The 26,568-nt window shown below is 45.1% G+C and overlaps 1 protein-coding gene across 1 annotated transcript; it reads right to left on the reverse strand.

The window, feature by feature from the left end:
* Positions 1-1,617: 1,617 nt before the first annotated feature.
* Positions 1,618-26,568, reverse strand: LOC306648340 (cytochrome P450 2B4-like). The gene is made up of 9 exons (XM_079118399.1): positions 26,362-26,568; positions 10,413-10,575; positions 10,132-10,281; positions 9,033-9,193; positions 8,448-8,624; positions 7,929-8,070; positions 6,546-6,733; positions 6,215-6,356; positions 1,618-2,181 (listed from the first exon to the last, which is right to left on the reverse strand). The coding sequence occupies exons 1-9, from the start codon at positions 26,530-26,532 to the stop codon at positions 2,000-2,002; spliced, it is 1,476 nt and encodes a 491-aa protein (XP_078974525.1). The 5' UTR covers positions 26,533-26,568; the 3' UTR covers positions 1,618-1,999.

Raw genomic sequence — 26,568 nt, forward strand, 5'->3', positions numbered from 1 at the left:
CCACCCAAATCTGGATCTCCAACTGCCTTGCTGCCTTGAGCTGTTTCTCCCCCACCCACCCTCCCTCCTCACCATATCTGTGGTTAGTGGAAGAGGGCGTGCCAGGAATCTACTTGGCAGAGCTCCTCCTAACTCTGCAGGGAGCCCAAGGGAGGCAGGCACTGTGGGGCCCATGATTAGTTCTCAGTGTTGAGTCCCAGAACCAGCTTCCCATTGGCCACTAGCTGCCTGAGACATCTCCATGAGGAAAGCCCTGGAATGTACAACATGTCCCTCAAGGATATGCCGACAGGGGATGTGTCCAGGCTGGTTTCAAGTGGTTCCCCTGCTAAGTGGCTCTTAGCCGTTTTCGTCAGGGGTGGCATTCCAGCATGAGGGTGGAAGAGGGGGCCTCCCTGTGCACTTTGGGGGCAGGAAGTCATTCTGGGTATTAAAAGAAAGTGACCTATGGAGAAGGTGGCATGGGCTGGTGCAAGAGATCTGGTTCCATTTGTGGCAGGGGAGCTGATTTTGTCTTTGGTTCATTGATTCACCCACACCTCACCAAAGAGTTTGAACGCCTCCCAGAGGCCTCACACGACTGTGGGTGCTCTCATGGCAGCAGCGAAGGAGAGAGCAGGCTGCCCTTCGCAGAGCTGGCAGTCCCTCTGAAAAGGCACCTAGGGACCTGATAACCCCTAAGCCACGGACAAAATGGTGGGGTCCCCTCCTGATGCAGGAGGTCGGACTTTGGATGTTGGTTTGATTTCAGATGATTTTGAAAAAATTTATCGAGAGACCCAAGGTGCCACTGTGGAACCATGCTGCTCAGGGCACATGGGCTGAGGAGGCGCTTTGCTAGAGAGAATCCACAGGGAGAGGTAACTGGGAACAGGAGCAGGGAGGACCACAGCAGGCGTGACCAAGTCTGCAGTGTGGGGACCTCGAGGTGCTGTGTGAAGAAAAGAGTCAGACACACGCGATCACAGTTGGACGCTTCCTTTATGTGAGAGGGCCAGCCAGGCAGGTCCATGGAGACAGCAACAAGGTTGGTGTTTGCAGGGCCTGGGCGAACAGGACTGAGGAGAGACTATTCAATGGGTACAGGGGTATTGGGGACAGTGACATGAACATCAGGAACGAGATGGTGGTACTTGCACACCTTTGGGAATGAACTAAATTCTACACTCCAGAATGGATGATTTTGTGTTGTTAATTTATTTCAATACAAATAGGAAGGTGCTGTCGAGAGTTTGTGTTCTAGAGTCAAAGGGTACTGGGTTCTCCACTGGCTAGTTCTGTGACCTCAGATGAGGATGCCCTCACCTGGCCTCTGTAAAATGGGTGGTCACCACGACCCACCACTGAGGCTGTTGGGGAGTGGTATTGAGAGGGCTGCCAGGTTTAGGGGGCAGCAGCCTATAATCCAAGTGGCTCAGGAGGCTGAGGCAGGAGGATCACAAGTTCAAAGCCAGACTCAGCCACTTAGCGAGGCCCTGACTTTAAATAAAAATTTAAAAAGGGGGCTGGGTTGAGTCCATGAATTCAATCCCTGCTGCCAAAATGAAAGGGGGGGGGATCATATGCAAAGCTTCAGCACAGATGATGGAGCACATGGAGTCGACAAATGGAACCATCTTATTTTGGACAAGGGAGAATTTATTCAGCATGAGCTCTGCCTGGGAGGCAGAAGTTCAGAAGGACCTAGAGACCAGTTTCCCCATTTGCCCCCAGTGTCTATATGCACACCTAGGAAGGGGCTTGATTATCTTCAAGCTTGCTTCTGACTTCTGCAATTCTATTAATAGAGGAAAGGAGAATGCCTGAGAGCCTTGGAAGAGCTACAGTGTGAGGGAAGGAAGTAGGACTACACAGGGGACTTTCCCTGGTTGATGCAAACGAGGACAGGGAGGCTGCTGGTTCTCAGGCAGGAAGATGTGGAGGCCATGGGGGGGGGTCATTCTCTACAGAGGTAGAAACAATGACCCTGGAATCCTTTGGCCCTCTTCCCTCAGCCCATTCAGTGAGGAAGGAAGCGGATCTGGTATGTTGGGGGTACTCTGCCCACACCACTCTCCCTGGGAGTGAGATCGATGTCCTCAGGAGCCACGGGACTGGCCACAGAGAAGTTCTGGAGGATGGTGGTGAAGAAGAGGAACAGTTCGTTGCGAGCGATGCCTTCACCAAGACAAATGCGCTTCCCTGTGGGCACAGAGGGTCACCATGTGGGCACGGGGCCAGTGCACGTGCTTGCCCACCACACCCCAAAGCCCAGGCATGTGTGCACTGCAGTGGATTGTCACAGGCTTGACCTGTAACATGTTGGACCTTCCAGAGTGCCCAAATCTTCAGGTGCAGACCTTTGGCCGTACTCATGTTGATTTTTATAGGAGAGAGTTTACAATTGTTGTTTGCTTTTCAAAGGGTTCAGTGGCCCCTGGGAGATAAGGACCCACTTGTGTTTGGATGTGTCTGTGTATGTAGTTAAGTGTGTGCATATTTCTGACTTGACATTTTAATGTTCTTCATTTCTCATGAGAAGAATAGTACTTTTCAGGCACTGACAGGGCAACTGAAGTTAATGTTGTAGAAACTCCTAGACTAATGCCTGGCTGACATTAGGAATCCTGCAGGTGTAGTTACTGCTGTGTTTTGAAGAGCCAATAAGCATGTGTGTGTATGTGTGTGTGTTTCTGGCACTCTGTGTTATGTCTGTCTCTGGGTTGTCTTCTGGTTTCAACCTGAAATCCACCAGCTCCATGAATTCACTCCAAAAAAAATTGTTCATAAAGTTGTAAATAGGACCAGGGCCCATGAGCAGGGTTTCTATGGCATCCCCTGGACTTGCAGAGGTGCTTGGAAAATCCCTGTTGTTTACAGACCACAGGCTTATAGAGGAAGGAGGACAGAGAGATCTCCGGCTGCTTCAGTGCTTCCTCATCTGCAAACTGACAGCCCTGGGAAGGCCAGTGGAGGCTGGAATTCCAGGCATCCCCTGCACCTTCCCAGACACTGCAAAGTTGTCCCTGCGTGGATATATCTGGCAAGGGGACCGTGTCCTTTTGGCATTTCCAGATGTCAGGAGATGGGACTGCCAAAGTACTCAGGGCAGATGTCTGGATTGGATCTTCTCCTAGAACTGGCTCTGGATCCAGATCTTCCCAATAGTCCAAGGCCACTTATCTACCTCTCAGCACACTCTCCCCCTTCCTGGGTTGTCTGTTTGAACATCACTTGTTAGTTCTTTTATCCCAACACTCTTTTGGTTCACTTTGTTCTTCTTTCTGCTCAGAGCACTCTACCTCTGGTCTATATCTAAGAAGCACTGGGTTTTTATCCATTTTAAATTTTCTTCTTCACTTCTCTATCTATATACATATTCATTCATTCATATTCATTCTCTCTCCCTCTCTCTGCCCCTTCCCTCCCTCCCTCCGTCTCTCACAGACTGTCTCCTCTTTGCCATGATCTCCCTGTCTCTGTGTTTCTGTCCCTCTGTCTGTCTAGTCCCCATAATGTCTCGTTGCTTAGCTGTTTTGGTCCCTACTTCTCTATGTCCCCGCCTCTCCCTAAACTTAGGGCAGGATTACTGGGTGGGAGCTGACCTTCACCCACTACCCCAGGTGCTCCCAGCTCTCACTGAAGACAGAATGAGGACACTGAGGTCCGCATCCACAGAGCTGGGGGCTGGGCCAGACCCTGCACCGCTAGAGTCAATGATGAGGCTCATCATTGAGAAATTATTCCTGGGACCTTGCTTCCCCCCGCAAAGATGAGAAGCCTGGATGTTGGGGTTTCCTCAGGTGGAAACTTCAATTTAAATTTGGCCTAAACCCCACTGAGTAACCTGCACCCTAAGTTAATATTAAACAAATGGCAACCAAATTGAGAGCACATTCCTGGGAAAGGTAACCTAGGCTGTCAATCCCAGCACTGTGTTTCAGCCAATCCAGCCCTGTGCTTCAGCCTATCCCACCACTGAGTTTCAGCCATTACAGCACTGCAAACTGCTCAGATCTGTCCAAAGGGCACCACATTGAGCTGGACCAACCAAGCTTAGTGCTTGTTGCTTCGTTTTTCTGTAGGTAGCTCCCTGCCCTGCCGCTGGCAGAATTCAATAAATCTTCACCACTGCAGGATAGGGTCCAATTCATGAATCTTGCTTTGCTCAAATAAATTCTACAAAATTTAATTTGTCTGAAGTTTTACCAAGCAAGTGTGGAGAGTGGGAACAGGGACAAGTGTATCCAAGATGTTCCTCAAGTCCCGCACCCTGGTGCACGCCTGTAATCCCAGAGGCTGAGGCAGGAGGATTGTAAATTCAAGACCAGCCTCAGCTACTTAGTGAGGCACCAAGCAATTTAGTGAGAACTTGTCTCTAAGTAAAAAACAAATAAATACAAAGGGAAAAAGTCTGGGGTGTGGCTCAGGGTTAAACACCCTTGGGTTCAATCCTTGATACGGAAAAAAGAAGAGAAAAAATTTCTTCAGCCCCAGTGCTCAAGGATCATTCCAAACTCCTCCCCAACCCTCCAGGTCCTGCCCAGCTGAGCTCCTCGCCCTCAGCCCCTTTCCTAATCTACATCAGGAGCTTCTTACTGTTTCTCTAATGAGCCACCTGGCTCTTCCGTGCTATTGCCTCCACCTTCTTTCCCGCACCTGATGAACACTCACCCACCAGAACTTGGCTTGGAAACCAGTTTCTCATGTTAAGCTTTCCTCACCTACCCACCAAAATCAGTACTTCCGTCTTTGTGCACCCAATACCTGATTATGAATAATAAGAGTTGCCCACATGAGCACTTACTTTGTGCCAGGCAGGTCTAAGTGCCAGGCTTTAACTCATTTAATAATATCATTATTTGGGGACCATTTGATGAACATCCTTCTCCCTGCTGGGCTATGTTTCCTGGGGGAGGAATTGTGTCTGTATGTGATCTGGGTTTTTTGTGCTTTTATTGATGCACTATAATCAGACATCGTTGATTCACTGTGACATATTCATATGTGCACATAACACTCTCATTCCCCAGGACTTCCCCATTCCTCCCTCCTCTCTCCCCCTGACCCCCTTCTTCTAATTTACTGGTCTCTCCTCTATTTGTTTTTTAATGGTTCTATTACAATTATAGATGAAAGTGGGATTCATGGATTTGTACATGCACAGAGCATAACTTGGTCAGTTTTATTCCCAAGTAGCTCCCTTTCCTTCTCCTCTGCCCTCAGCCTTGACCCCCTTCCTCTGCTCTACTGGTCTCCCTTCTGTTTTTGTGAGATCACTTTTGTATTCCTTTTTTCTCCATAGTTTCCACATATGAAAGAAACATCCCACCCTTGACTTTCTTGGTTTATTTCGTTTAGCATGATGTACTCCATTTCCATCCATTTATCCATTTACCAGCAAATGATCTTATTTCACTCTTCTGTATGGATGAATAAAGCCCTGTTGTGTGTGTGTGTGTGTGTGTGTGTGTGTGTGTGTGTGTATCACATTTTTTCTTTTTTCTTTTTTCTTTTTTTGGTACCAGGTATTGAACCCAAGGGTGCTTAACCACTGAGCCTCATCCCCAACCCTTTATTATATTTTATTTAGAGACAAGGTTTCACTGAGTGCCTCTTAGTGACTGAAGCTGGCTTTGAACTCATAATCCTCCTGCCTCAGCCTCCTGAGCTGCTGGGATTAGTTGTGCCTAGTAACTATACATCTTCTTTATCCATTTACCTGTTGACAGACACCAAAGCTGGTTCCATAACATGGCTATTGTGAATTGTGTTGTTATTAACATTGGTATGCATTCACAGTTATAGTAGGCTGTTTTTAATTCTTCTGGATAAAAACCAAGGAGTGGGATAGCTGGGCCATGTGGAGTCAAAAGACTAGGAATGAAACCTCTCTGAGTTATTAGTCGCATTATCTTAGCCCTTAGTAAGTGCTGGACTTGAAGTCGTGCTAATAAATAGTTTTTAGTGGTTGTTTTTTAAGAAAGTGACTTTGCTCAGATCTGGAAATTTTCCAAGCACTTGCCCAAGGTCCTGCTTATCAAGGCTTGCCTTGGGACACAGTGTCACTCCTCAAGTCCCCTCTCAGGGTCATAGTGAAGATGGAATGTGGCAGGAGAGGTAAAGCAACTGGAATGTACCAAGTGCTGGAAAAACAAGACCTGTGATTGTTTGTCTCAAGGAGAGGATGGGACCTGCCCCTGGTGTCTGCTAAGGGATCCCAGGTGCAGCTTACCTGCCGAGAAGGGAATAAAAGCATCATTCTTCTTCAGTGCCCCATTGGCATCCAGAAAGCGGTCAGGGTTGAAGGCGTCTGGTTTTTCAAAGTAATGTGGGTCATGGAGAGCAGAGCTCAGGATGGGGTATACTTCAGTGTTCTGAGGAAAGGTTGACGGGTCAAAGGTTGACATTGCCATTCCTGGCCCCATGAAAAATAAATAAACCAATACAACAAACAAAAATGAGAACAAGGGGCCCTGTTGGGAAACCCACAGGAGGTTGAGACGAGGGGTTAAGTGAATCCAGGATGCCCACGGAGAGCAGACGTGGAGCCCCGCCGGTCTCACCTTGGGGATGAGGTACCCTCGGAAGAGAGTGTCTCTGGTGACTACGTGGGGCACACCAATGGGGAGGAGGTCTCCAAATCTCTGAATCTCGTGGATGACCGCCTCCGTGTACGGCATTTTGGAGTGATCATCGAGGGCAGGTGGGCGGTGTGAGCCAATCACCTGTGCAATCTCCTCTTTGACTCTCTCTGCACAGAAAAGGGGACCAATGAGCTCAGTTTCAGCAGCGAGGCCATTCTCTGTGGAACACTGAGCCATGAAAGTCCTACAGTGAGGCTCAGATCGCTGATACCCTCAGAGCAATCGGGGGATGGGAAGAGGGAGACTGCAACAAGAACTCCAGGGCTAGAATTCTAATGAACGTGATGAATCATCTCCCGCCTGCACTGTGCGCACATGCACGCGCACACACGCCATGATTTTGCATGCAATTTTAGATGAAGGACTCCAACCTAAAATCTTGTTAAACCTATCCCTCTAAGACAAATAAAAAAATGATCTACTATTTGTCCTGAGTGCATTACTGTTGAGGCACTGTGCTAGGTCCTCAGGAATTGAACAGTGGAACAGACCAATGGGTGAATCCATGAACAACTAGAGAAAGAAATGACCACTTAAGTCAATCCTATCAATAATAAATCAGTGCCTGAATGTGAAGATTAATGAATTAATGAAATGAGCAAGTCAATGAATGGATGATGTATTCAAATTATCAATAGATGGATCCATGAACAAATCCATTAATATATGGCTCTTGGACAAAAAACAATGAATCCTATGAGTCAATAATCACATGAATGCTTGACTTAGGGAGGAATATATGGATGAATAAATTAGTGGAGGGATGCATAAAGGAAAAACTTGGTAGATTAAAGGCTAAATAAATGAGGGATGAATGAATGAGTTATTTAATGGAAGAAGGATGGATGGATTGAAAGACTGGTTGATGGAATGATTAAGGAATGAGACCTAGTTCAGGGAAGGATAGCTGGATGCATGCCAAAGGATGAGCTGATGAATCAATGACAAGTAGTTCATTCAACTATCACTGTCCAAAGGTCAACTCATGAATGAGTTAATCCACATAAATGAAGGAATGTGTATGACCTTGGATGAATCATAGATCAAAGAATTAGTGAGTGTCCAGGTAAATGAATCAATAAAAGGTTGGATAAATAAATGATGGATGAGAGAAAACCGTGAAAGAACAGGTCAACAAATTCCACATTCACTCCTCAGCCAACAGGATTGGCTCAGCAGGAGGCTACCCAGAGCCTGCAGAGCTCCAAAAAGGAGCCTCTCATCCACAAAGGACCCCAGCCCCAGCTCTGCAGCCCAAGAAGGGATCCCAGAACCCTCCCCACACGCCCATCCCTGGCCCACCTGCAACGTGGGGGTACTTGAGCATGAGCAGGAAGCCGTAGCGCAGAGTGGTGCTGGTGGTCTCAGTGCCAGCGAAGAAGAGGGACAGCAAGGTCAAGGTGAGATTCTTGTGGTGGAACTCGCTGTGCGGGTTGGACTTCTCCTGGGTCCGGAGGTGTGAAGAGGGAGGGGCAGGTCAGGGCCAGAGCCCACTGAGGACTCGCCTAGCCTGCCAGGCCTCCCTCTGTCTCTGGGTCTCGCCCCTGGGGCCCCTCCTTCTCAGCATGGACACCCCATGTCTCTGTCTCCCTCAGCCTCCTCACTCTGCCTGACCTGGTGTCTCTCTCCACCTCTTTGACTTGTGTCTCAGATTTCATCCCCCAGGCTCCTCTGCCTCTCAGGGTCTTTTCCTCTTTCTTGTTGTCCTTGCCCTGTATTTCTCCATCCACCTGCGTCCTGTCCCCTCCCCGTCTCATTTCGGTTCCTCCTTCCCTTCCCTTCATCTTCCTTTCGCTCCCCCCTCCCCTCCCCAGGCCTCACTTTGTCCATGCGGAGCAGGTAGGAGTCGATGAAGTCTCTGGGGTTGCTGGGGTCCAGGGTTGCGCGGTGCTTCTCCACACTGTGGCCGATGAAGGTGATGACTTCCTGCAGGTTTTTGTAGACTTGCCTGTGTGTGCCAGGAAAGTGCTTCAGGACGTCGGAGAATAATTCAAACACCTGCAAGAAGGAAGGGGTGGTGAGGGCGCCCAGGGGCTGAGCCAGCAGGTCACAGGAGGGGGAGCCATCCAGGGCCCCAACACCTTGTCTCTGTCTCTGTCTCTCTCTCTCTTTCTCTCATCAGAATCTACCTCTGTCCTTTGTCTTATTCCCTTGTCTTCTCTTTTCCTCTCTTCTTTTACCCCAAGCTTCTTCATCTTCTGTGACTCTGTTCCTCCCCCTCCCCTTTCTCTCGGCCTCTGACCCCTGCTCTCCATCTCTCCCTCCCTCCACATCCAGCATCTCCGACCCTCCGTGAGTCATCGCCTTTCTCCCAATCCTAGGTGCAGTTCTGTTCCTGAAAGCTGACCATCCAATCCCACTACCTTGGATGTCCCCCTGACCCCCACCCGCCTTCCTATCCATGACCTGGCCGAAGAAGGAGCTCATGAGTGCAAAGGACTGATAAAACATGTCCAGCAGCCGCAGGAACTGGCCATCCTGATAGTCGAAGCGTTCTCCAAAGACGATGGAGCAGATGATGTTGGCGGTGATGGACTGGAAGAGGAAGGTGGGGTCCAGGAGGGCTCCTAGGAGGACAAGGCAGCAGGTGCCAGGTCAGAGACTCCAGAGCCTGGGGACAACTGACTGCTGCCCCACCTCTCTGTGGCTGTCCACCGCTGCTCAGTAATAACAGGTGAGAATATCCATCGCGCTCACACTCGCTAGCACAGACCAGGCGTCAGGCCTTATTCCACGCCCTTTGCACACTTAGTTTTCACCAGAACTTTATAGGGAAAAGGCAATTCTCTTATTACCCCACACGCACTTTATAGATGGACGGTCAGACAGGTTAAATAATTTGTCCACGGTAGTTTCTCATTACCGAGGGCAGGACTCAGACCCGGAGACAGAAGCAGTGCTGCAGGGCACTCCCCTGCCTCTGCTCTGGGTCCATCTCTGACTGTGAGTACAGGGAGTCAAGTCCTAGGAGCACCACCATGTTCAGTCAACCCCTTGTGCAGATTTAAAGCCCCGTGGCTGCATCCCTGCCTCTCACACCCACGTCCTCCCTTCTCTCCACCCCAGGGGCTCTCTGGTCCTGCATGAATCATTCCTCACCTGCTCACTGATGCCTGTGCTTGGCAGGCACAGTCCTGGTTTCTGAGGCTGGGAGGGAGGGGGCTGGGAGCCCAGGAACCTCAGGTGAGTGTGACCCTCTCTCTGGGTCTCACTGTTTTCTCTCATTCCTCTGCAGACCTTTCTCTGAAGTTTGTCTGTTTGTCCTACTAATTTTCTGACTTGGTTTCTCTCTGGTTTGGGGGTTTTTATTTTGTTTGTTTTGGTTTGGGGTTTTTTGGTATTTTGTTGTTTTTGCCTCTCTCGGTCTCTCTCTTTCTCTCTTTGGTTTTCTGTTTCTCTATCTTTAATCCTCCTTTTTGCCCACATTTGCCTCTCTTTCTATTGCTGTGCACCCCACATCCCTCTCTGTTCCATGTCTTCTTTCCTGTGCATCCCTGGGCCTCACCCTTGGATTTCCGCAGCTCCTCCACCAGACACTGAGCCTCCTCCTGAATCCGTTTCTCAATGCTCCGCTTTCCCATCCCGAAGTCCCTCATGGTGGCCAGAGAGAATCTCCGAAGGGTTTTCCAGCGTTCTCCATTGGAAAAGATCACACCTGGGGATGCAGGAGAGGCAGGGTTTGCAAAGGAAGTTTGGAGGAGACACCCCTTGTCCTCCCTTCTCAGACCCCCCTTTCCCAGGTCCCATCTTCCACCCTCCCCATCCCAGGGCCTTTGAGGTCCTCACCATATTCCTGGAAGATCGGTTCAATGATGGATATTTTCCCCCTGCCAGAGAAATCCTCAGCCTGGTCCACCAGGGCCTCCCGTATGGCCTCTGTCCCACACAGCATGACCACAGGCCTTGGGCCCAGGTACACCGTGAACACATCCCCGTATTTCTCTCGAAGCTGCCAAGCACATCCACACCAGGGTTGACATTAGTCACCAGAAACCTCAGTTGTTACACCGTGAGATGCTTAGATGCAGATTGGTACGTAGGTGTCTCCCACAAGACCCTCCTCCCTCAGCTGCCATCGCCCTTCCCAGGACCCAGCCACTCAAGGGTCAGTGCACAGTCCAGACAGGTCTGCTCTGATTGGTTGGGTTCCTAAGCATACAGGTGATTAAATATCTCTAGCATCACCCTGCCTGTACCCTTGAGTCCGGCCAGATCTCCTGGGCCTCTCAATCAAATAATCCTTCCTGTGACCCAACTGCTTTCTGCCTCCTGATCATTTCCTGAGAGAACGACTCTGACCCACTTGGCAGATGCAAAGGGCCTTCTAGCACAGCTCACGAAATGGTAAGAGCCATCATATCAGTCCAGCCACTTGGGAAACTGCTGGGCAATACTGTTGTTATCCCTTGGCATCTACAGGATTCAGCCCCAGGACCTCCCAGTAACACCAAAACCCTCAGATGCTCAAGTCCCTGATATATAATGGGATAATATTTATATATAACCTATATTCATCCTCCTCTATAGCTTATGTCATCTCTAGATTACTTATGTACCTAAAGGAATGCAAATGTTATAGAAATAGTTGTATTGCTTAGGGAATAATGTCAACAGAAAATGTCATTACATAGTCAAAGTAAACAACTTTTTTTTAAGTGGTTTCAATTCAATCCACAGTTGAATGAATCTGTAGATATAGAAAATTCAGCTATGGAGGAAAATTACATTTATCGAAGTTGAACATATGCATACTTGGCAGCTTCATCCCTGAGTTCTTGCCCAACACACATGTGTGTGTCCATCAAAAATGTCAACCACAGGTCTGGGGTTATGGCTCAGTGGTAGGGTGCTCACCTAGCACACATGAGGCCCTAGGTTTGATCCTCAGCACCACATAAAAATAAAATAAAGGTATTGTATTCACCTACAACTAAAAAATATATATTAAAAAATGTCAACCACAACATTCATAGAAGACTACTTGACAAAATGTTCATCAATGGAGATATAGAATAAATGAAGTGACCATTTCCAACAATGGAATATATGCAGAATTTAAAAGGAACAAACTACAAGCTACAACCAGTAACTGTGAAAAAAAAAACTCACAGACATAATGTTGAGTGGAAGCTACAAGTCACAAAAGCAAAGTCAGTTTACACTTACATCTACTTACATGAAGTTCAAAGAGAAAACCAATCGATGGCGTCAGAGTAAGTGGGAGGGTAGAGACTGGAAGGGGTCAGAAGAAGGTTTTCTGGGGACCAGATCTGTTGTTACTTGATCTATATGTCAATGAGATGGGTGCGCTGTTTGTAAAAATTCATTAAGTTGTGCACATTTTAGGAAGAGTTAAACATTAAGGAAGAAACTTGACTCAAAAATCATAAAAATGGCCAGGCACATTGGCACACACCTGAAATCCCAGCAACTTGGGAGGCTGAGGCAGGAGGATTACAAGTTCAAAGCCAGCTTCAGCAGTTTTGTGAGGCCCTAAGTGACTTAGTGAGACCCTCTCTCAAAATAAAATATAAAAAGGCTTGGGAATGTGGCTCAGTGGTTAGGTGCCCCTGGGTTTGATCCCTGGTATAAAAAAAAAAAAATGTCTTGCATTGACCTCTGCAAAGCCCCCTCACTGACTTCTCTGCTTCCATTCATACACCCCTTAACTTGGCTTCACCATTCTCCAAGTCAGAGCAATCCTATTTAAGAGTGAATTACTTGATATCCCTGATGCCCTCCAAGCCCTCCATTGTCCCCATGTTACTGAGAATGACACCACCGTCTCCATCCTGGTCCACACAGCCACAAACCACGTGGTCCCTCACTTCTCTGGCTTCTTCCCCTTATGCCTTGGCCGCTCTGATCAACCTCTCTGCTGTTCCCTGAGCTCCTTCCTGTTCAGGCTCTTTCAACAACACCTGCTGCACCTGCTGCATCTGCTCCCTTCGGGGTCTGTCCAGAAACAAAGCAGGACCATGTCTTTCCCTGACCTCGTGATCTGAAACTTCTCCCACACCTTCTAGAGTGGCACCTCCTTTATTTCCATCATAGCTTGTCTACCTGACTGCACCTTATGTTTATTTTTTTTTTGTTAATCTATCTCTCCCAGTAGAATATCCATGAGCTTCGTGACCTCATGTTCCTGTTGAAGATACCACATCATCTGTGCCAAGACTATTCCCCAGCACATAGAAGGTGCCCAGTGAATTTTTTTACATATGTATATTTTAATTTATTTTTCACTTGACAAGTGAAATTGTGCATGCAACATAATGTGTTGGCATCTATGTACATTGTGCAATGGCTAAATCAAGCTGACTAAGAGAGTTGCCTCACACGCATCATTTCTTCTTGGTGGGAACCCATAAAATCACCTCTCATAGCAACTTTTACCCATGCCATATATTGTTAGTAACTGTAGTCACCATGAAGAACAGTAGATCTCTGGAACTTCTTCCTCCTGTCTAACTGAAATTTGTATCCTGTGACCAACATCAGTCCCCCCAGTTTCTGATAGCCTGCAATCTACCCTTTATTTGCATGAGCTTGACATTTGTACATCCACTCACAATAAGTGTGATCACACAGTATTCATCCTTCTGTTCTCCACTTATTTCACTTAATGTCCTCCAGTGATGGACACCACAAACAACAGATTTCCTTCTTTTTCAACGTAATTTGCTCCATTTCAACCCCCAGTATTTCCCCTTTCCCTTCCCTCCTCCTTCCCCCTGAAGCCTTCCTCTCCTCTCTTGGTCTCCCTTCTATTTATTTATGTATTGTTTTTTAATCGGTATGTTATACATAAAAGTGGACTTCGTTGTGATACGTTCTTACATTCGCAGAACGTACTGTCATGGGCTCCTTGACAAAAGTTCCTTAAAATGAGCATTGGAAAAAGTCTTTTTAACAAATGGTGCTGGAGAAGCTCTCCCACTCCTTGGCCTATACCCAAAGGACGTAAAATCAGCATACTACAGAGATGCAGCCACATCAATGTTCATAGCTGCTCAGTTCACAATATCCAGATTGTGGAACCAAACTAGATACCCTTCGATTGATGAATGGATAAAGAAACTGTGGTATATATATATATATATATATATACACACACACACACACACAATGGAATATTACTCAGCCATAAAGAATGATAAAAGTATGGCTTTTGCAGGCAAATGGATGAAATTGGAGAATATCATGCTAAGTGAGATAAGCCAATCTCAAAAAACCAAAGGAAGAATGATCTCACTGATAAGCAGATGATGACACATAATGGGGGGTCGGAGGGGGGCAAGAATGGAGGAAGGAGGGACTGTGTAGAGGGAAAAGAGGGGTGGGAGGGGTGGGGGAAAGGAAAAAATAACAGAATGAATCAAACACCATTACCCTATGTAAATGTATGATTACATAAATGGTATTCCTTTACTCCATGTACAAACAGAAACAACATGTATCCCATTTGTTTACAATAAAAATAAATTTTTAAAAAATTGTACTGGAGAAACTGGATATCCATATGTGAAAGAATGAAACCAGATCTGTAGCTCACCCTGCACAAAAATCAGCTCAAAGTAGATCAAAGGCCCTAGGAATTGGACCAGAATCATTGAAATTGGTAGAAAAAACACAGGGTCAACCAATTCCCTTAATAAGACTCCTCAAAAATGCTGCAAAGCCAGCTCCTTGGCCCAGATACTCAACAGACTTTATGAGGCCCTATAGGAACCTGCTCTTCCAGAAAAAAAGCTTAAGGTCCCATGTTTTCTTAATTATTCTCCTTTGTTCATATGGTCCCTTCCTGTCTCACAGGAAGTGAGAGAGCTTGTTCATCAGACACTCCCATGAGTGCCAGTTTAATGGGTACTAACATGTCTTCCTCACACCCCAACTTCCAAATTGGCTCCATCTCACAGGGATTTCGTGGAGTTAATACTAAACTACAAAAAAGCACCACTAATGGTGATATTTGAAATGACAGAAGGGACCTCAGGGACAGGCTAGTTTCAAATAATCCTTTAATTCAAAGGAATTTCACCTTTACATGTGTGTGAGAGAAAGGAAGTTTAGTAGAGTAGAGGAGGGAGGATGAGGGAGGCAGGAGGGGAACATCAGTGCTGGGGATTGAAATCAAATTCCTTGCAGGGTATGGGGTGTAGTTCAGTGCTAGAGAGCTTGCCTAGCATGTATGAGGCACTGGTTTGGATCCTCAGCACCACATAAAAATGATTAAATAAAAATAAAGGTATTGTGTCCATCTGCAACTAAAAATTTTTTTAAATCTTTGCATGCATGAATTTTTCAAAATGAATCCAAATACCATATATAATTATAATGCTCTTGTTAAAAAAAAAAAAGTCCCCTGCCAAAAATAAATAAATAAGACTCCTAAAAGCTCAAGAAATAAAACCAAATAGCAATAAATGGGATGGCCTTAAGCATTTACTACACCACAAAGGAAATAATTAAGAATGTGCAGAGAGAACCTACAAAATCAGAAAAAAAAAAACTTTCCTAGCCAATCTTCTGACAGGGGATTAATAACTAGAATATATTTTTAAAAACTCAAAAAACTTAACATTAAAAAAAACTAATAACCCACTCAACAAATGGACATGATCTGAACAGACATTTCTCAGAAGAACAAATACAAATGGCCAACAACTATACAAAAAAATGTTCAACATCCTTAGCAATCAGGGAAATGCAAATCAAAACTGCACTGAGCTTTCATCTCACCCAGGTTAGAATGGCAATCATCAAGAATAGAAATAATGATAATTGCTAATGAGGATTTGGGGGGGAAAGTACTTTCATGCATTGCTGATGGAACAGCAAATTAGTACAACCACTTTGGAAACCAATATGGGGGTTCCTCAAAAAACTAGGATTAGAACCACCATATGACCCTGCTATCCCACTCTTTGGTGTTTATAAAAAAAATTAAAATAAGCATGCACTACAGTGTTCATATAAAAGCAACTCACAATAGTCAAGTTACAGAACCAGCTTAACTATCCCTCAGCTGTGAAAATGTGAGCTAGATATAGATAGATATAGATATAGATATAGATACAGATATAGATAGATATAGATATAGATATAGATACAGATATAGATAGATATAGAGACGCATACATACAATGGAATGCTACCCATCCATAAAGAAGAATAAAATGTCAATTGCTGGTAAATGGATGGAACCAGAGAGCACCATGCCAAGTGAAGTAAGCCAGATTCAGAAAGTCAAGGGTCATATGTTTTCTCTTCTATGTAGAAATCAGAGAAAAATAAGCAATAAAAAGGTGGATCTCATAAAAACAGAAGGAAGAACAGTGCAGTAGAGGAAGGGGATCAAGGAGGAGCAGGGAGGGACAGGAAAGTGAGGAAGTGTGGAATGAAACTGGCCAGTGAAATATTGTTCAGTTAGTGAATAAATGGATGAGTGAGTCTAAGTAACCATCACAGGGTGAGCACTTACTGGACACCACGTCTAGGCAGCGTCCCATCTGATCATCTGATCTTCACATCGACTGTGGGAGTCACACTTTTCTATGGGCACCATCTTGTTTTAGAGAAGATTCGAGAAGAGTTGAATTTTGGACACGAATCCATATCTCTCTGACTCCAGAGGGATTGGGGGGCTTTTGGGGGAATAGAGAGGGAACAGCAGCACCCTCCCCAGTCCATCCAATCACGACACACACATGCCCACACTCTCCCTCCCACGCCACAGTCCATTCAAATGGAGGATGGTGGACACCTAGAAGATTCTGGGAGGGTCCATGAAAGTGCTTTAGGGACCCTGTGAATCCTCAGGATGTTATACAAAATTGTATGTGCACAACCTAGGTTATTTGGATTTTCAATCATAAGTCACATGAATCACATTTTCTTTAATATTTTTAGTTGTAGATGGACACAATGCCTTTATTTAATTTATTCATTTTTATGTGGTGCTGAGGATTCAACCCAGTGCCTCACACGTGCTAGGCAAGCACTCTACCTCTGAGCCACAACCCCAACCCCATGAATCACATTTTGTATATGAAGTTCAGTCAAAATTAAGTACAGAGGGATGGGGCGATAGCTCAGTTGGTAAAGTGCTTGCCTGTCAAGCAAAAGGCCCTGGGTTCAATCACCAGCACCACAAAAAAAAAAAAAAAAAAAAAAAAAAAAAAAATTAAGCACAGAAGTCTCCATGCACCAAAATTGGTACCTTTCTTCCTTGTGATTATAGAATTAAATTTACCTGAGTTATTTTGTAAAAATGTATATGCACAGTTGGAGAGGTTTTAACCAACTTCTCAGACTCAGTGATCCCCATGTTATTAAGTGACCCTAGTGTAGGAGGGCTTTGGAGACAAAGAGACCTCCGGTTCCAGATCTCGGCTTCCCTCTTACCATCTTTGTACCTGTGGCTAAGTGCCTTGCCCATGCTGAGCCTCTTCGTCCCTCTTACTCTACTTTGTGCTGCTGTGAAAGATTGCCTGAGATTGGACAATTTATTTTTAAAATGAAGGTTTATTTCTTACAGTTCTTGAGGCTAAGAAGTCTAAGGTCCAAGCGGACAGGTATCTGGCAGGGCCTTGCTGTGACATCTCTAGCGGAAGGGCAAGAGAACATGCACACACAAGAAGGTGGCTGAACTCACTTCCATAGCAAACCCACTCTGGTGGTAATGACATTAATCCATCCGTGAGGCAAAGCCCTCAGGGCCTAATCACCTTAAATGTCCCACCTCTCTACACCATTGCATTGGGATTAGGTTTCCACCACATGAACTCTGAGGGATACATTCAGACCCTAGCGTTGCACCCCTGGTCCCAATACGTCATGTCCCTCTCAGATGCAAAACACATTCGTTCCACCCCAGTAGCCACCAAAGTCTTAAGACTCAAGATACAATTTATCCTGAGGCAAATTCCCCTCCAGTTGTGAGCCTGCAAAACTGAAAGAGTTATGGACTTCCAAACTGCAACAGTTAGACAGGCATAGGGAAGACATTTCCATTCCAAAAGGTAGAAATAAGCAAGAAGAAAGGGGTAACTGGTCCCAAGTAAACCCAAAAACTACCAGGGAAAATACCACGGTACCCTGTAATATATGGAAAGCAATTAAAATGAAATAATATACACTCAGGATCTCTGCCTATGGGAAAAAGCTCAGTAAGAGGGGCAGGCACTGGTCTGTGGCCCTCAGAGCCAGCAGCTCCCTTCCTGTAGCAAGACCAGCCAGGGAGAACCTGGTGTTTTCATTTCACTTCTTCCTTCACTCACTCATGTGCATATATTTACTAAGCACCTACTTACTGTATGCCAGGGACTATGTGCAGCACTGTGCTCACGTGTGTTAGTCAGTTTTTTTGTCACTGTGACAAAACACCTGAGAAAAACAATTTAAAGAGGAAATATTTATTTTGGCCCATGGTTTCCAAGGTTTCGATCCGTGATTGACTAGCTCCACTGCCTTGGGCTTGAGGTAAGGCAGGACATCATGGTAGAAGGGTGTGTCAGAGAAACGCTGCTCAGTTCATGACATCCAGGAAGCAGAGAGAGGCAGACTGGGAACAAAATATAATCCCCAAGGACCCACTCCCTTCTAGTCCCCACCTCCTACATTTTCCACCACCTGCCGATAATGTCATCAAAGTATGATTCCATCAGTGTATTAATCCACTAATGAGATCAGAGCCCTTGTGAGCCAATCATTTTCTAAAACTTCCACTCTGAACATTACTGCATTGGGGATCAAAGTCTTCAACACATGAACCTTTGGGGGACATTCCAGATCTAAATCATAACATTTGACCCCTGAGCCCCAAAAGCTCATGCCCATTTTGCAATGCAAAAAACATCCAGTCCATCTCTAAGAATCCCCAGAGACCTCGCAGTTCCACCATTTCTTGGAAGTCCAAATTCAAAGGTTACTCTGAAGTTCAAAGCAAACTCTCTTCTGTGAGTCCCTATGAAAAGCAGAAAGCAAGGGACATGCATTATGGGTAAGCATTGCTATTCCAAAAGGGACGGATGAGACCAGAGCAAGACTGAAACCCAACAGCAAACATTAAATCCTGCAGCTCTATGTTGGGCGTAGTGGTAGCCTCTGTCCTGGGCTGCCTCTGCTCACCACCGGCTGCTTTCCTCAGCAGACATTCTGCATTCCCTTCCTCTCCGACTTCCTAGGGTCTCCACTGCAGCTTTGGCTTCACTCTCATCGCTTCGAGCATCACCCTCTTAGGAGCTTACCACAGGAATTTTGATCCCGTCACACACTGCCTGGTCCCCCAGCTGAATAACACAGAATGTTGGTGTTAAGAAGGGGAAAATCTGGAGGAAAAAACCTCATGACCCCATAACTCTAGATTCTGCATTCCTGAAAAATCAGCACCATGTGGATGATACCAAGGTCTGCTCTGCTACAAGCGGGAGCAGTGGTAGCCAGGCCCCCTTGGACTGTGGTTTCAGTGGCCTCTGGATGCCTGGAAGGCCAACACTGAAAAGATTCCTGGGGAAACAGCTTCTTAGGTGGCCCCGAGGGAGCAGGGTGCCCTGGCACTCTCTTCTCAAGGCAAATTATTTCAAAGGAGTTTACACTTTTACACCCTGAGCCTGCGATGGGTGGGGTCTGGTCAGTTCCTGAGACACCCTGGAAACATCTTTCCTACTGTCCAGCTGCAATGTACTTGGCTTCTTTTCAGAGCAACCAATTCCTGAGGCAACCACACTTTCATTGGCCTCAACTTTATACAGATTTCTTCTCTAACCAAACTCCAAGTTTCTCAAATCTTTCTTCTCTGCTTCTTGCTCTCAATTTGCATGGTAAATATTGCTAAAAGCAGTCGGCAACCCACATATTGCTTCCTGAATGTTGTACTACCTTGAAATTTCCTTTTCCAGATTAATTTAAATTCAACTTCACTCAAAGTCTCAGAGTATAGACAAAATGTGTACAAGGTTTTTGTCAGAATGTCACACAAATGGCCTCCAGTCCAATACCCAATTGAGTCCTTACTCCATCGAAACCTCATGAGCACAGTTTTCGCTCCCTTCATTCTTGTCAGCATTCTGGTCTTCTGATCTGGCGCCAGAAATGTCCCTTAGGCTCTGCTCACAACACTCTCAGGCTTCTCAGCCCTTGTTGTCAAGATTTTCGCAATTCCTCCTGCAAACCTGTTCCAAGGGCTTCTGAAACATGATCAGGTGTAATCAGAGCAACAACCCACTTCTCAACACCAAAATTCTGTTATTCAGCTTCCATTACCATGACAAAATACCTGAGAAAAACAAATTAAAGGAGAAAATATTTATTTTGGCTCATAGTGTCAGTTCATAGTTAGCTAACTCCATTGCTTTGGACCTGAAACAAGGCAGAACATTGTGGCAGAAGGGTGTGGTGGAGGAAATCTGTTCAGCTCATGACAGCCAAGAAGCAGGGGTCCAGGGTAGGACAAAATATAGACCCAAGGCATGACCCCAAGGACCTACTCCCTCAACTAAGTCCATCTCCTACCATTTCTACAATTTGCCAATAATGCCATGAAATTATGAATCGATTTGCAGATTAACCAATTCATAGGCTCAAGCCCCTATGATCCAATCATTTTCTAAAGTCCCCACCTCTGAATATTACTACAAAGGGGACCAAGCTACAACAGATGAGTCTCTGGGGGCCATTCCAGACCCGAGCCACGGCATTCGCGTGCTGTGGGTTAAGGCGAATGTAGCATTGTCAGGGACATCAACCCAGTAAGGAGACGCAAGTGACACGTGATAGAGATCTGACCACATCTGGGGGTCAGGAATGACTTTCTAAAGGAAATAACACTCTCCTGCAGATCTAGGAAACCCCAATATATACTTACGTCGTCAGTTTAGTAACACCCACAGCTGAACCAAAGCCCACATAACCACCTCCCAGACACAACTGCCCGGAGGAGCAGCCCTGGACTCTTAAGCCAAAACTGAGACCACCAGACACTATTCCAAGGGACATGTCCACAAGCCCAGGACTGTGAGCATGCTGGTATGCAAAGCCAGGAGGAAAAGAGCTGTGCCATTCCAAGCTCATGTGGCTATTGGCAGCTGTATATGAAGCAGGTCACAAACCTCTCATTTCCAGTGTGCCTGAGAGACCCATACTGGCTCTTTCCAGGGATCACCACTGGAGATAACCAGCACCTGGCACTCAGAACTTTCTATGTGGAATAGTTACCTTTGGCTTCCCTCCTATTTTATGTGACATGGGTTCATGTCCCAGAGGTTTGGGCCCTAATGTGACAGTGTTGAAAGGTGGTAGAACATTTAAGAGGTGAGCTCTTGGAGATGACAAGTAGTTCATGGAATTAATGCTGGTCTTCCAGAGTGAGCTAGTTCTTGAGAGGCTAAGTTGTTATAAAGTGAGGCCACCCCACATGTTTGGCCTTTTCTGCACATTCTTCTTCCCTTTCCTCTCCTCTTCCATGTTGTGACACACCTAAAGAGACCCTTGCCAGAGGATGAACAGATGAAGCTGCCTGATCTTGGACTATCAGCCTCCAAAACTATGAGTCAAGTAAACCTCTTTACTTTATAAAGCACCTGAACTTGGGCATTTTGTTAGAGCAACAGAAAAAAGACTACTACACTATAAGACTATCTTGCCTGCCGGGTGGAGTAAATTATTTCTTACTGCTCCCCTTGGCTTCAGACAAGTCAATTCCTTGTCATGCTGCCATAATTCCATTCATGCCTCCTCTCCACTACATGTCTCATGCTCTCATTCACTTAGGCCTACTCTTCCCTAACCTTTCCCCCAAGAAATGGCTTCTCCTCCCCACTCATCCTCACTCCATCCAGTCTTTGCGGCTCTGTTCATGTCCTACCTGTTATATAAACCCTTTCTGGACCCTCAAATGATCTTAAAACTCATGTTTCTTCATTTGTATTTGGAACCATGCAAGAAAGCACCTAATGGTCATCTAATTCATTTTTGTATTTATTTGTATCTCCAAGCAGACTGTCCATTCCTCAAGGGTAGGTCCTGCAGCTTATCTGCATGAACCTACCACAGGTCCTAATACAGAGAGGAATTAGGTTTGTAAACTTTCTTTATCTGCATTAGTTATAGGCAGAAGGACAACCAGACCACCTCCTCAGAGCAGCTACCAGCAGTAATTTCTGGGCCAAGCCACGCTGTCTCACCACTCGTGATATCCTTTTACTCACTATCTCCAGACATCACCTCTTCCAGGACAAGATGTAACACCCTTGGATTACTATGACACAAAGCTAACTTTGTCTTTCCAATAAATGATTAGCACATAAAGTCTAAACTACTTTTGTAAAATATACAGGCTACCTCGGATCATAGACTCTTACAGTGAAAGGTGCCTCTGAGATCAGCGAAGGTCCACCCCTTCCACACTCCATACAAAAATCCCTTCCTAAGAAGTCCCCACTGTCAGAACTCTGGCAAGATGGCCCCAAGTCTTTTTAAACTCACGTCCTAGGCAGATCAGAATTTCATGGTCAGTTTGACCTGTTTCAGAATTTGTAAAGGATGGTTATGGCCAACATCTTAACTAAGTCTTGTTAAGAAACGAGACAGTAAGACACCAAGAGAGTTGACAGTAAGGCAACAAATGCTACTAGTGGTGGCCTGGTTGGCACCCGGTGAGCCACTGAGTTCTTTGAAAACTCCTCTAGAAGAGGGAGCCAGTATTCTTGATGATTGCCATTCCAACAGGAGTGAGATGAAATCTCAATGTAGTTTTTATTTGCATTTACCTGGTTGTTAGGAATGTTGAACATTTTTTTTTTTTGCATATCTGTTGGCCATTTGTATTTCTTATTTTGAGAAAAGTTTGTTCTTCTTTTGAGAAATGCAATGTATTGATTGAACTTTTTTTTTCTTGGATATTGAGCTTCTTAAATTCTTTATATATTCTCGATATTAATCCCCTGGCAAAGATTTTCCTCATTCTGTAGGTTCTCTCTTCATGCTCTTAATCATTTCCTTTGCTCTGCAGAAGGTTTTTTATTGGATGCTGTTGCACTTATTGATTCTCTGTTTTGTTTCTTACACTTTAGGAGTCTGGTTAAGGAGCCTGACCCAATATATTGGAGTGTTGACCCTGTGTTTTCTCCGAGCAGTTGCAAAGTTTCTGGTCTAATTCCTAGGTCTTTGATCCATTTTGAGTTGAATTTTGGCCAGGATGAAAGGCAGGAATCTTCATTTGTTTAATATGCATATCCAGTTTTTAAAATACCATTTATTTAAAAGTCTATCTTTTCTCCAATGTATGTTTTTGGCACCTTTGTCAAGTATCAGATGACTGTATCTATGTGGATTTGCCTCTGGGTCTTCTTTTCCATTCCACTGGTCTTCATGTCTGTTTTGATGCCAACACCATGCTGTTTTTGTTATTATAGCTCTGTGGCATAATCTGAGTATAATTTGAGATGCCTCCTGCATTGCTCTTATTCAGGATTTATTTGGCCATTCTGGGTCTATTATTCTTCCAAATGAATTTTAGAACTGCTATTTCTAGCTATCTTAAGAGTATCATTGGTATTTTCATGGGAATTGAATTGAACTGGGTAACAGTTTTAGTAGTATGACCATTTCAACAATGTTAATTTCGCCTATACCAGAACATGGGGGACTCTTTCCATCTTCCAAGGTCTTTGATTTCTTTCTTCAGTGTTCTATAGTTTTCCTGATAGAAGTCTTTCACCTCCTTGATCATATTTATTCCCAAGTTTTTATTTTATTTCATTTTTTTGTTATTGTAAACAAGATAGCTTTTCTGACTTCTTTCTCAGCAGTTTCACTGGTGTATAGGAAAGCTATTGATCTTGGTATGTTGCTCTTGTATCCTGCTATTTTGCTTAATTGGTTTATCAGCTCTAGAAGTCTTCTGGTGGAATTTTGGGGGTCTTCTAGACATAGGATCATGTCATCAGCAAAAAGAGACAATTTGACTTCTTCTATTCCTATTTGTATCCCTTCAATTTCCTTCTCTTGCCTGATTGCTCTGGCTATAGTTTCAATAACTATATTGAATACAAGTAGTGAGAGTGAACATTCTTGTTTCTGATTTTAGAGGAAATGCTTCCAGTTTTTCTGTATTCAGTATGATGTTGACTTTGGGCTTGTCCTATATACCCTTTCTCAATGTTGAGGTGAGTTCTTTCTATCCTAATTTCTCCAGCATTTTCACAAGAATGAGTGTTGGGTTTTGTCAAAGATTTTTTCTGCATCTATTGAGATGATCATGATTCTTGTCCTTAATTCTCTTTATATGGTGAATTACATTTGTTGATTTTGCAAGGGAGAGGTAATTCACACATTGTTGGTGGTATTGCAAATAGTACAACCATTTTCCAAAAAGAAGAATGGAGATTCCTCAAAAACTGGGAATGGAACCACCATAAGACCCAATTATCCCACTCCTTGGTAATCAACCAAAAGAACTAAAATCAGCATCTTATATTAACACAGGCACATCAATATTTATAGCAGTGCAAGTCACAATACCCAAAATAAGGAACCAGACCAGATCCCTGTCGACAGATGAACAAATAAAGAAAATGTGGTATATGTACACAATGGAATTCTACTCAGCCATAAAGAAAAATGAAATTATGTCATTTACGGGTAAATGGATGGAACTGGAGAACATCAGGCTAAGCGAAATAAGCCAGACTCAGAAAATCAAGGGTCAAATGTTTTCTCTCATATGCAGAAGCTAAAGCAAAATAAGAAGTCAGGGTAGATCCCATAAAAACAGAATTGAGATCAGTGGAGTAGAGGGAAAGGATAGAGGGCAGGGAGGATGGATAGGAAAAGGAAGTAACTAGAATGAAATTGACAAAGTTGTGTTATGTACATCTATGAATGTGCCACAGTGATGCATCCTTATGTAAAGCATGAAATAAAAATAAATTAATAAATAAATGGAAGACCCATAGAGTAAAGGAAGGAGAACAGAGGGAGGGAAGAGGGGACCGAGAGAGGACAGGCTGGGGACTGAAATAGAGCAAATATTATTTCATACATGTATGATTATGTCAAAATGAATCCCACTGTTATGTGTAACTATAATGCACTAATAAAACATTTTTATAAAAGAGAAGGGTCAGTGAATTGTGTAAAAGAGGAGGTCTTTGTCCAGAAGTTGAACCAACTTAATTTAAACCCGATTTCCCAAATCTTGTCACTGCTCACACTATGATTATGTGCACTGCCCAGCACGAATACAACCCAAACAACATCTTATCTGATCATGAGACTCTTTACCTCTTCCATGTAACTCCTCTGAAAAATTCAAAATGTCCCATAACTTGAGAGTTTGAGACCCAGACACATTGCATCTCTCAGGTATAGTGGATAATGTCAAATAGTCATCAGGGACCACATGATTGACTGAATTGTCTATAATAAATATATATGTAGCTGGGCATGGTGGCACACACCTGTAATCCCAGCAGCTCAGGAGGCTGATGCAGGAGGATTGCGAGTTCAAAGCCAGCCTCAGCAATGGCGAAGCACTAAACAACTCAGGGAGAAACTATAAAATACAAACTAGGGCTGGGAATGTGGCTCAGTGGTTGAGTGCCTGTGAGTTCAATCCCTGGTACCAAAAAAATAATAATAATACATGTTTGTGTGTGTGTGTGTGTGTGTGTGTGTGTGTGTGTGTGTCTACATAGATTATAATCATTCATCATTTATGCACTCCTTAAGCAAATAATTTTTATTCTCAAATAAGTATTGTACTAAAAAATATTTTTTGTTAAAAGACACTACGAAAGGGCTGGGGTTGTGGCTTAGTGGTAGAGCGCTTGCCGCACATGTGTGAAGCACTGAGTTCGAGCCTCAGCACCACATACAAATAAGTAAAATAAAGGTCCATTGGCAACTAAAAAAATATTAAAAAAAAAAACAGACACTAAGAAGGAGCTGAGGGTATAGCTCCTTGGTAGAGAACTTGTCCCGCATGTGTGAAGCCCTGAGTTCCAGCCCCAGCACCAAAAAACGGCAACAATAAAATGTTATTAATTAATAGACCACTGATCAGAGAAAATTTTATCAAAAGGATAACAGGCCCAGGGTGTGGCCTCCACGGCAAGGGAAAGGGACAGAGGAGCCAGGAGTTACTGTCAGGGTTCCAGCTCTCTCACTGGAAAGTGGGGTCACAGACGCCAATTAATTATTAATAAGCAGATAATTAAACACAAAATCATGCATCAGAGTATTGACACAGCGCCTGGTAAATAACCGGGAGTGTCAACTGCCATGCTGTAGAATGTTTATACTAACAAACACTCCCTCCCCGCCCCTTCCCACTCCTCTGTCCGGGCACTGACTCAGGCCAGCCTTTGCTCTCTCTTGTTGGCAGGAACAAAATCCATCTGCTCTTTACCCCTGTTCCAGGGACAGGCAGGCACCAGGGACACAGCAGAGAGTGGCAGAGAAGAGGGAAGCTCTGCACCAAGGCTCACACCCCACACCTCTGCACGTCCACCTGCCCCTCGAGGACAGTGCCCCTCACACACTTCCATCTGAGCAGGATGCAGCTGACCATCTGACCACTCTCCATCAAGGTTCAGGCTCAGGCCCTTCACACACCTGCTGTCCCCCACCCACCAACCCCTGAGCTGGAAAGAGGCCTTGCTTCTCCTGCTGAGGGATCCCCAAACAGAGGCAGGGACCAGCCCACCACGGGACCCGTCCATCTGTGTCTCACCCGCAGGAAGGAACTGAGCAAGCCTCCTGTGTCCATCTGTAGCAGGTTCCCCAAGAAAGGCAGAGGCCGGGGCCCTGGTGGGAGATGGCCGCGGGCCTTTGGCCGGCCCCTGACCAGCAGAAGAAAGAGGCCTGTGAGCAGAGCAAGGGAGAGGAGGACAGTGAGCTCCATGGTCCAGGTCTGACCACTGTCCACCAGTAGCAGCCT

Source organism: Sciurus vulgaris, assembly GCF_902686455.1.
Source record: "Sciurus vulgaris genome assembly, chromosome: 17".
NCBI lineage: Eukaryota > Metazoa > Chordata > Mammalia > Rodentia > Sciuridae > Sciurus > Sciurus vulgaris.

What these genes read in the sequence shown, in the direction of transcription:
- LOC306648340 (XM_079118399.1), bottom strand. Translation starts at nt 26,532, where the DNA reads ATGGAGCTCACTGTCCTCCTCTCCCTTGCTCTGCTCACAGGCCTCTTT. An exon ending in CAAGTACCCCCACGTTGCAG is followed by an intron (nt 6,734 to 7,928) that starts GTGGGCCAGGGA and finishes TTTTCTGTGCAG; the next exon opens with AGAGAGTCAAAGAGGAGATT. An exon ending in TTTTATTCCCTTCTCGGCAG is followed by an intron (nt 2,182 to 6,214) that starts GTAAGCTGCACC and finishes CTGTGCCCACAG; the next exon opens with GGAAGCGCATTTGTCTTGGT.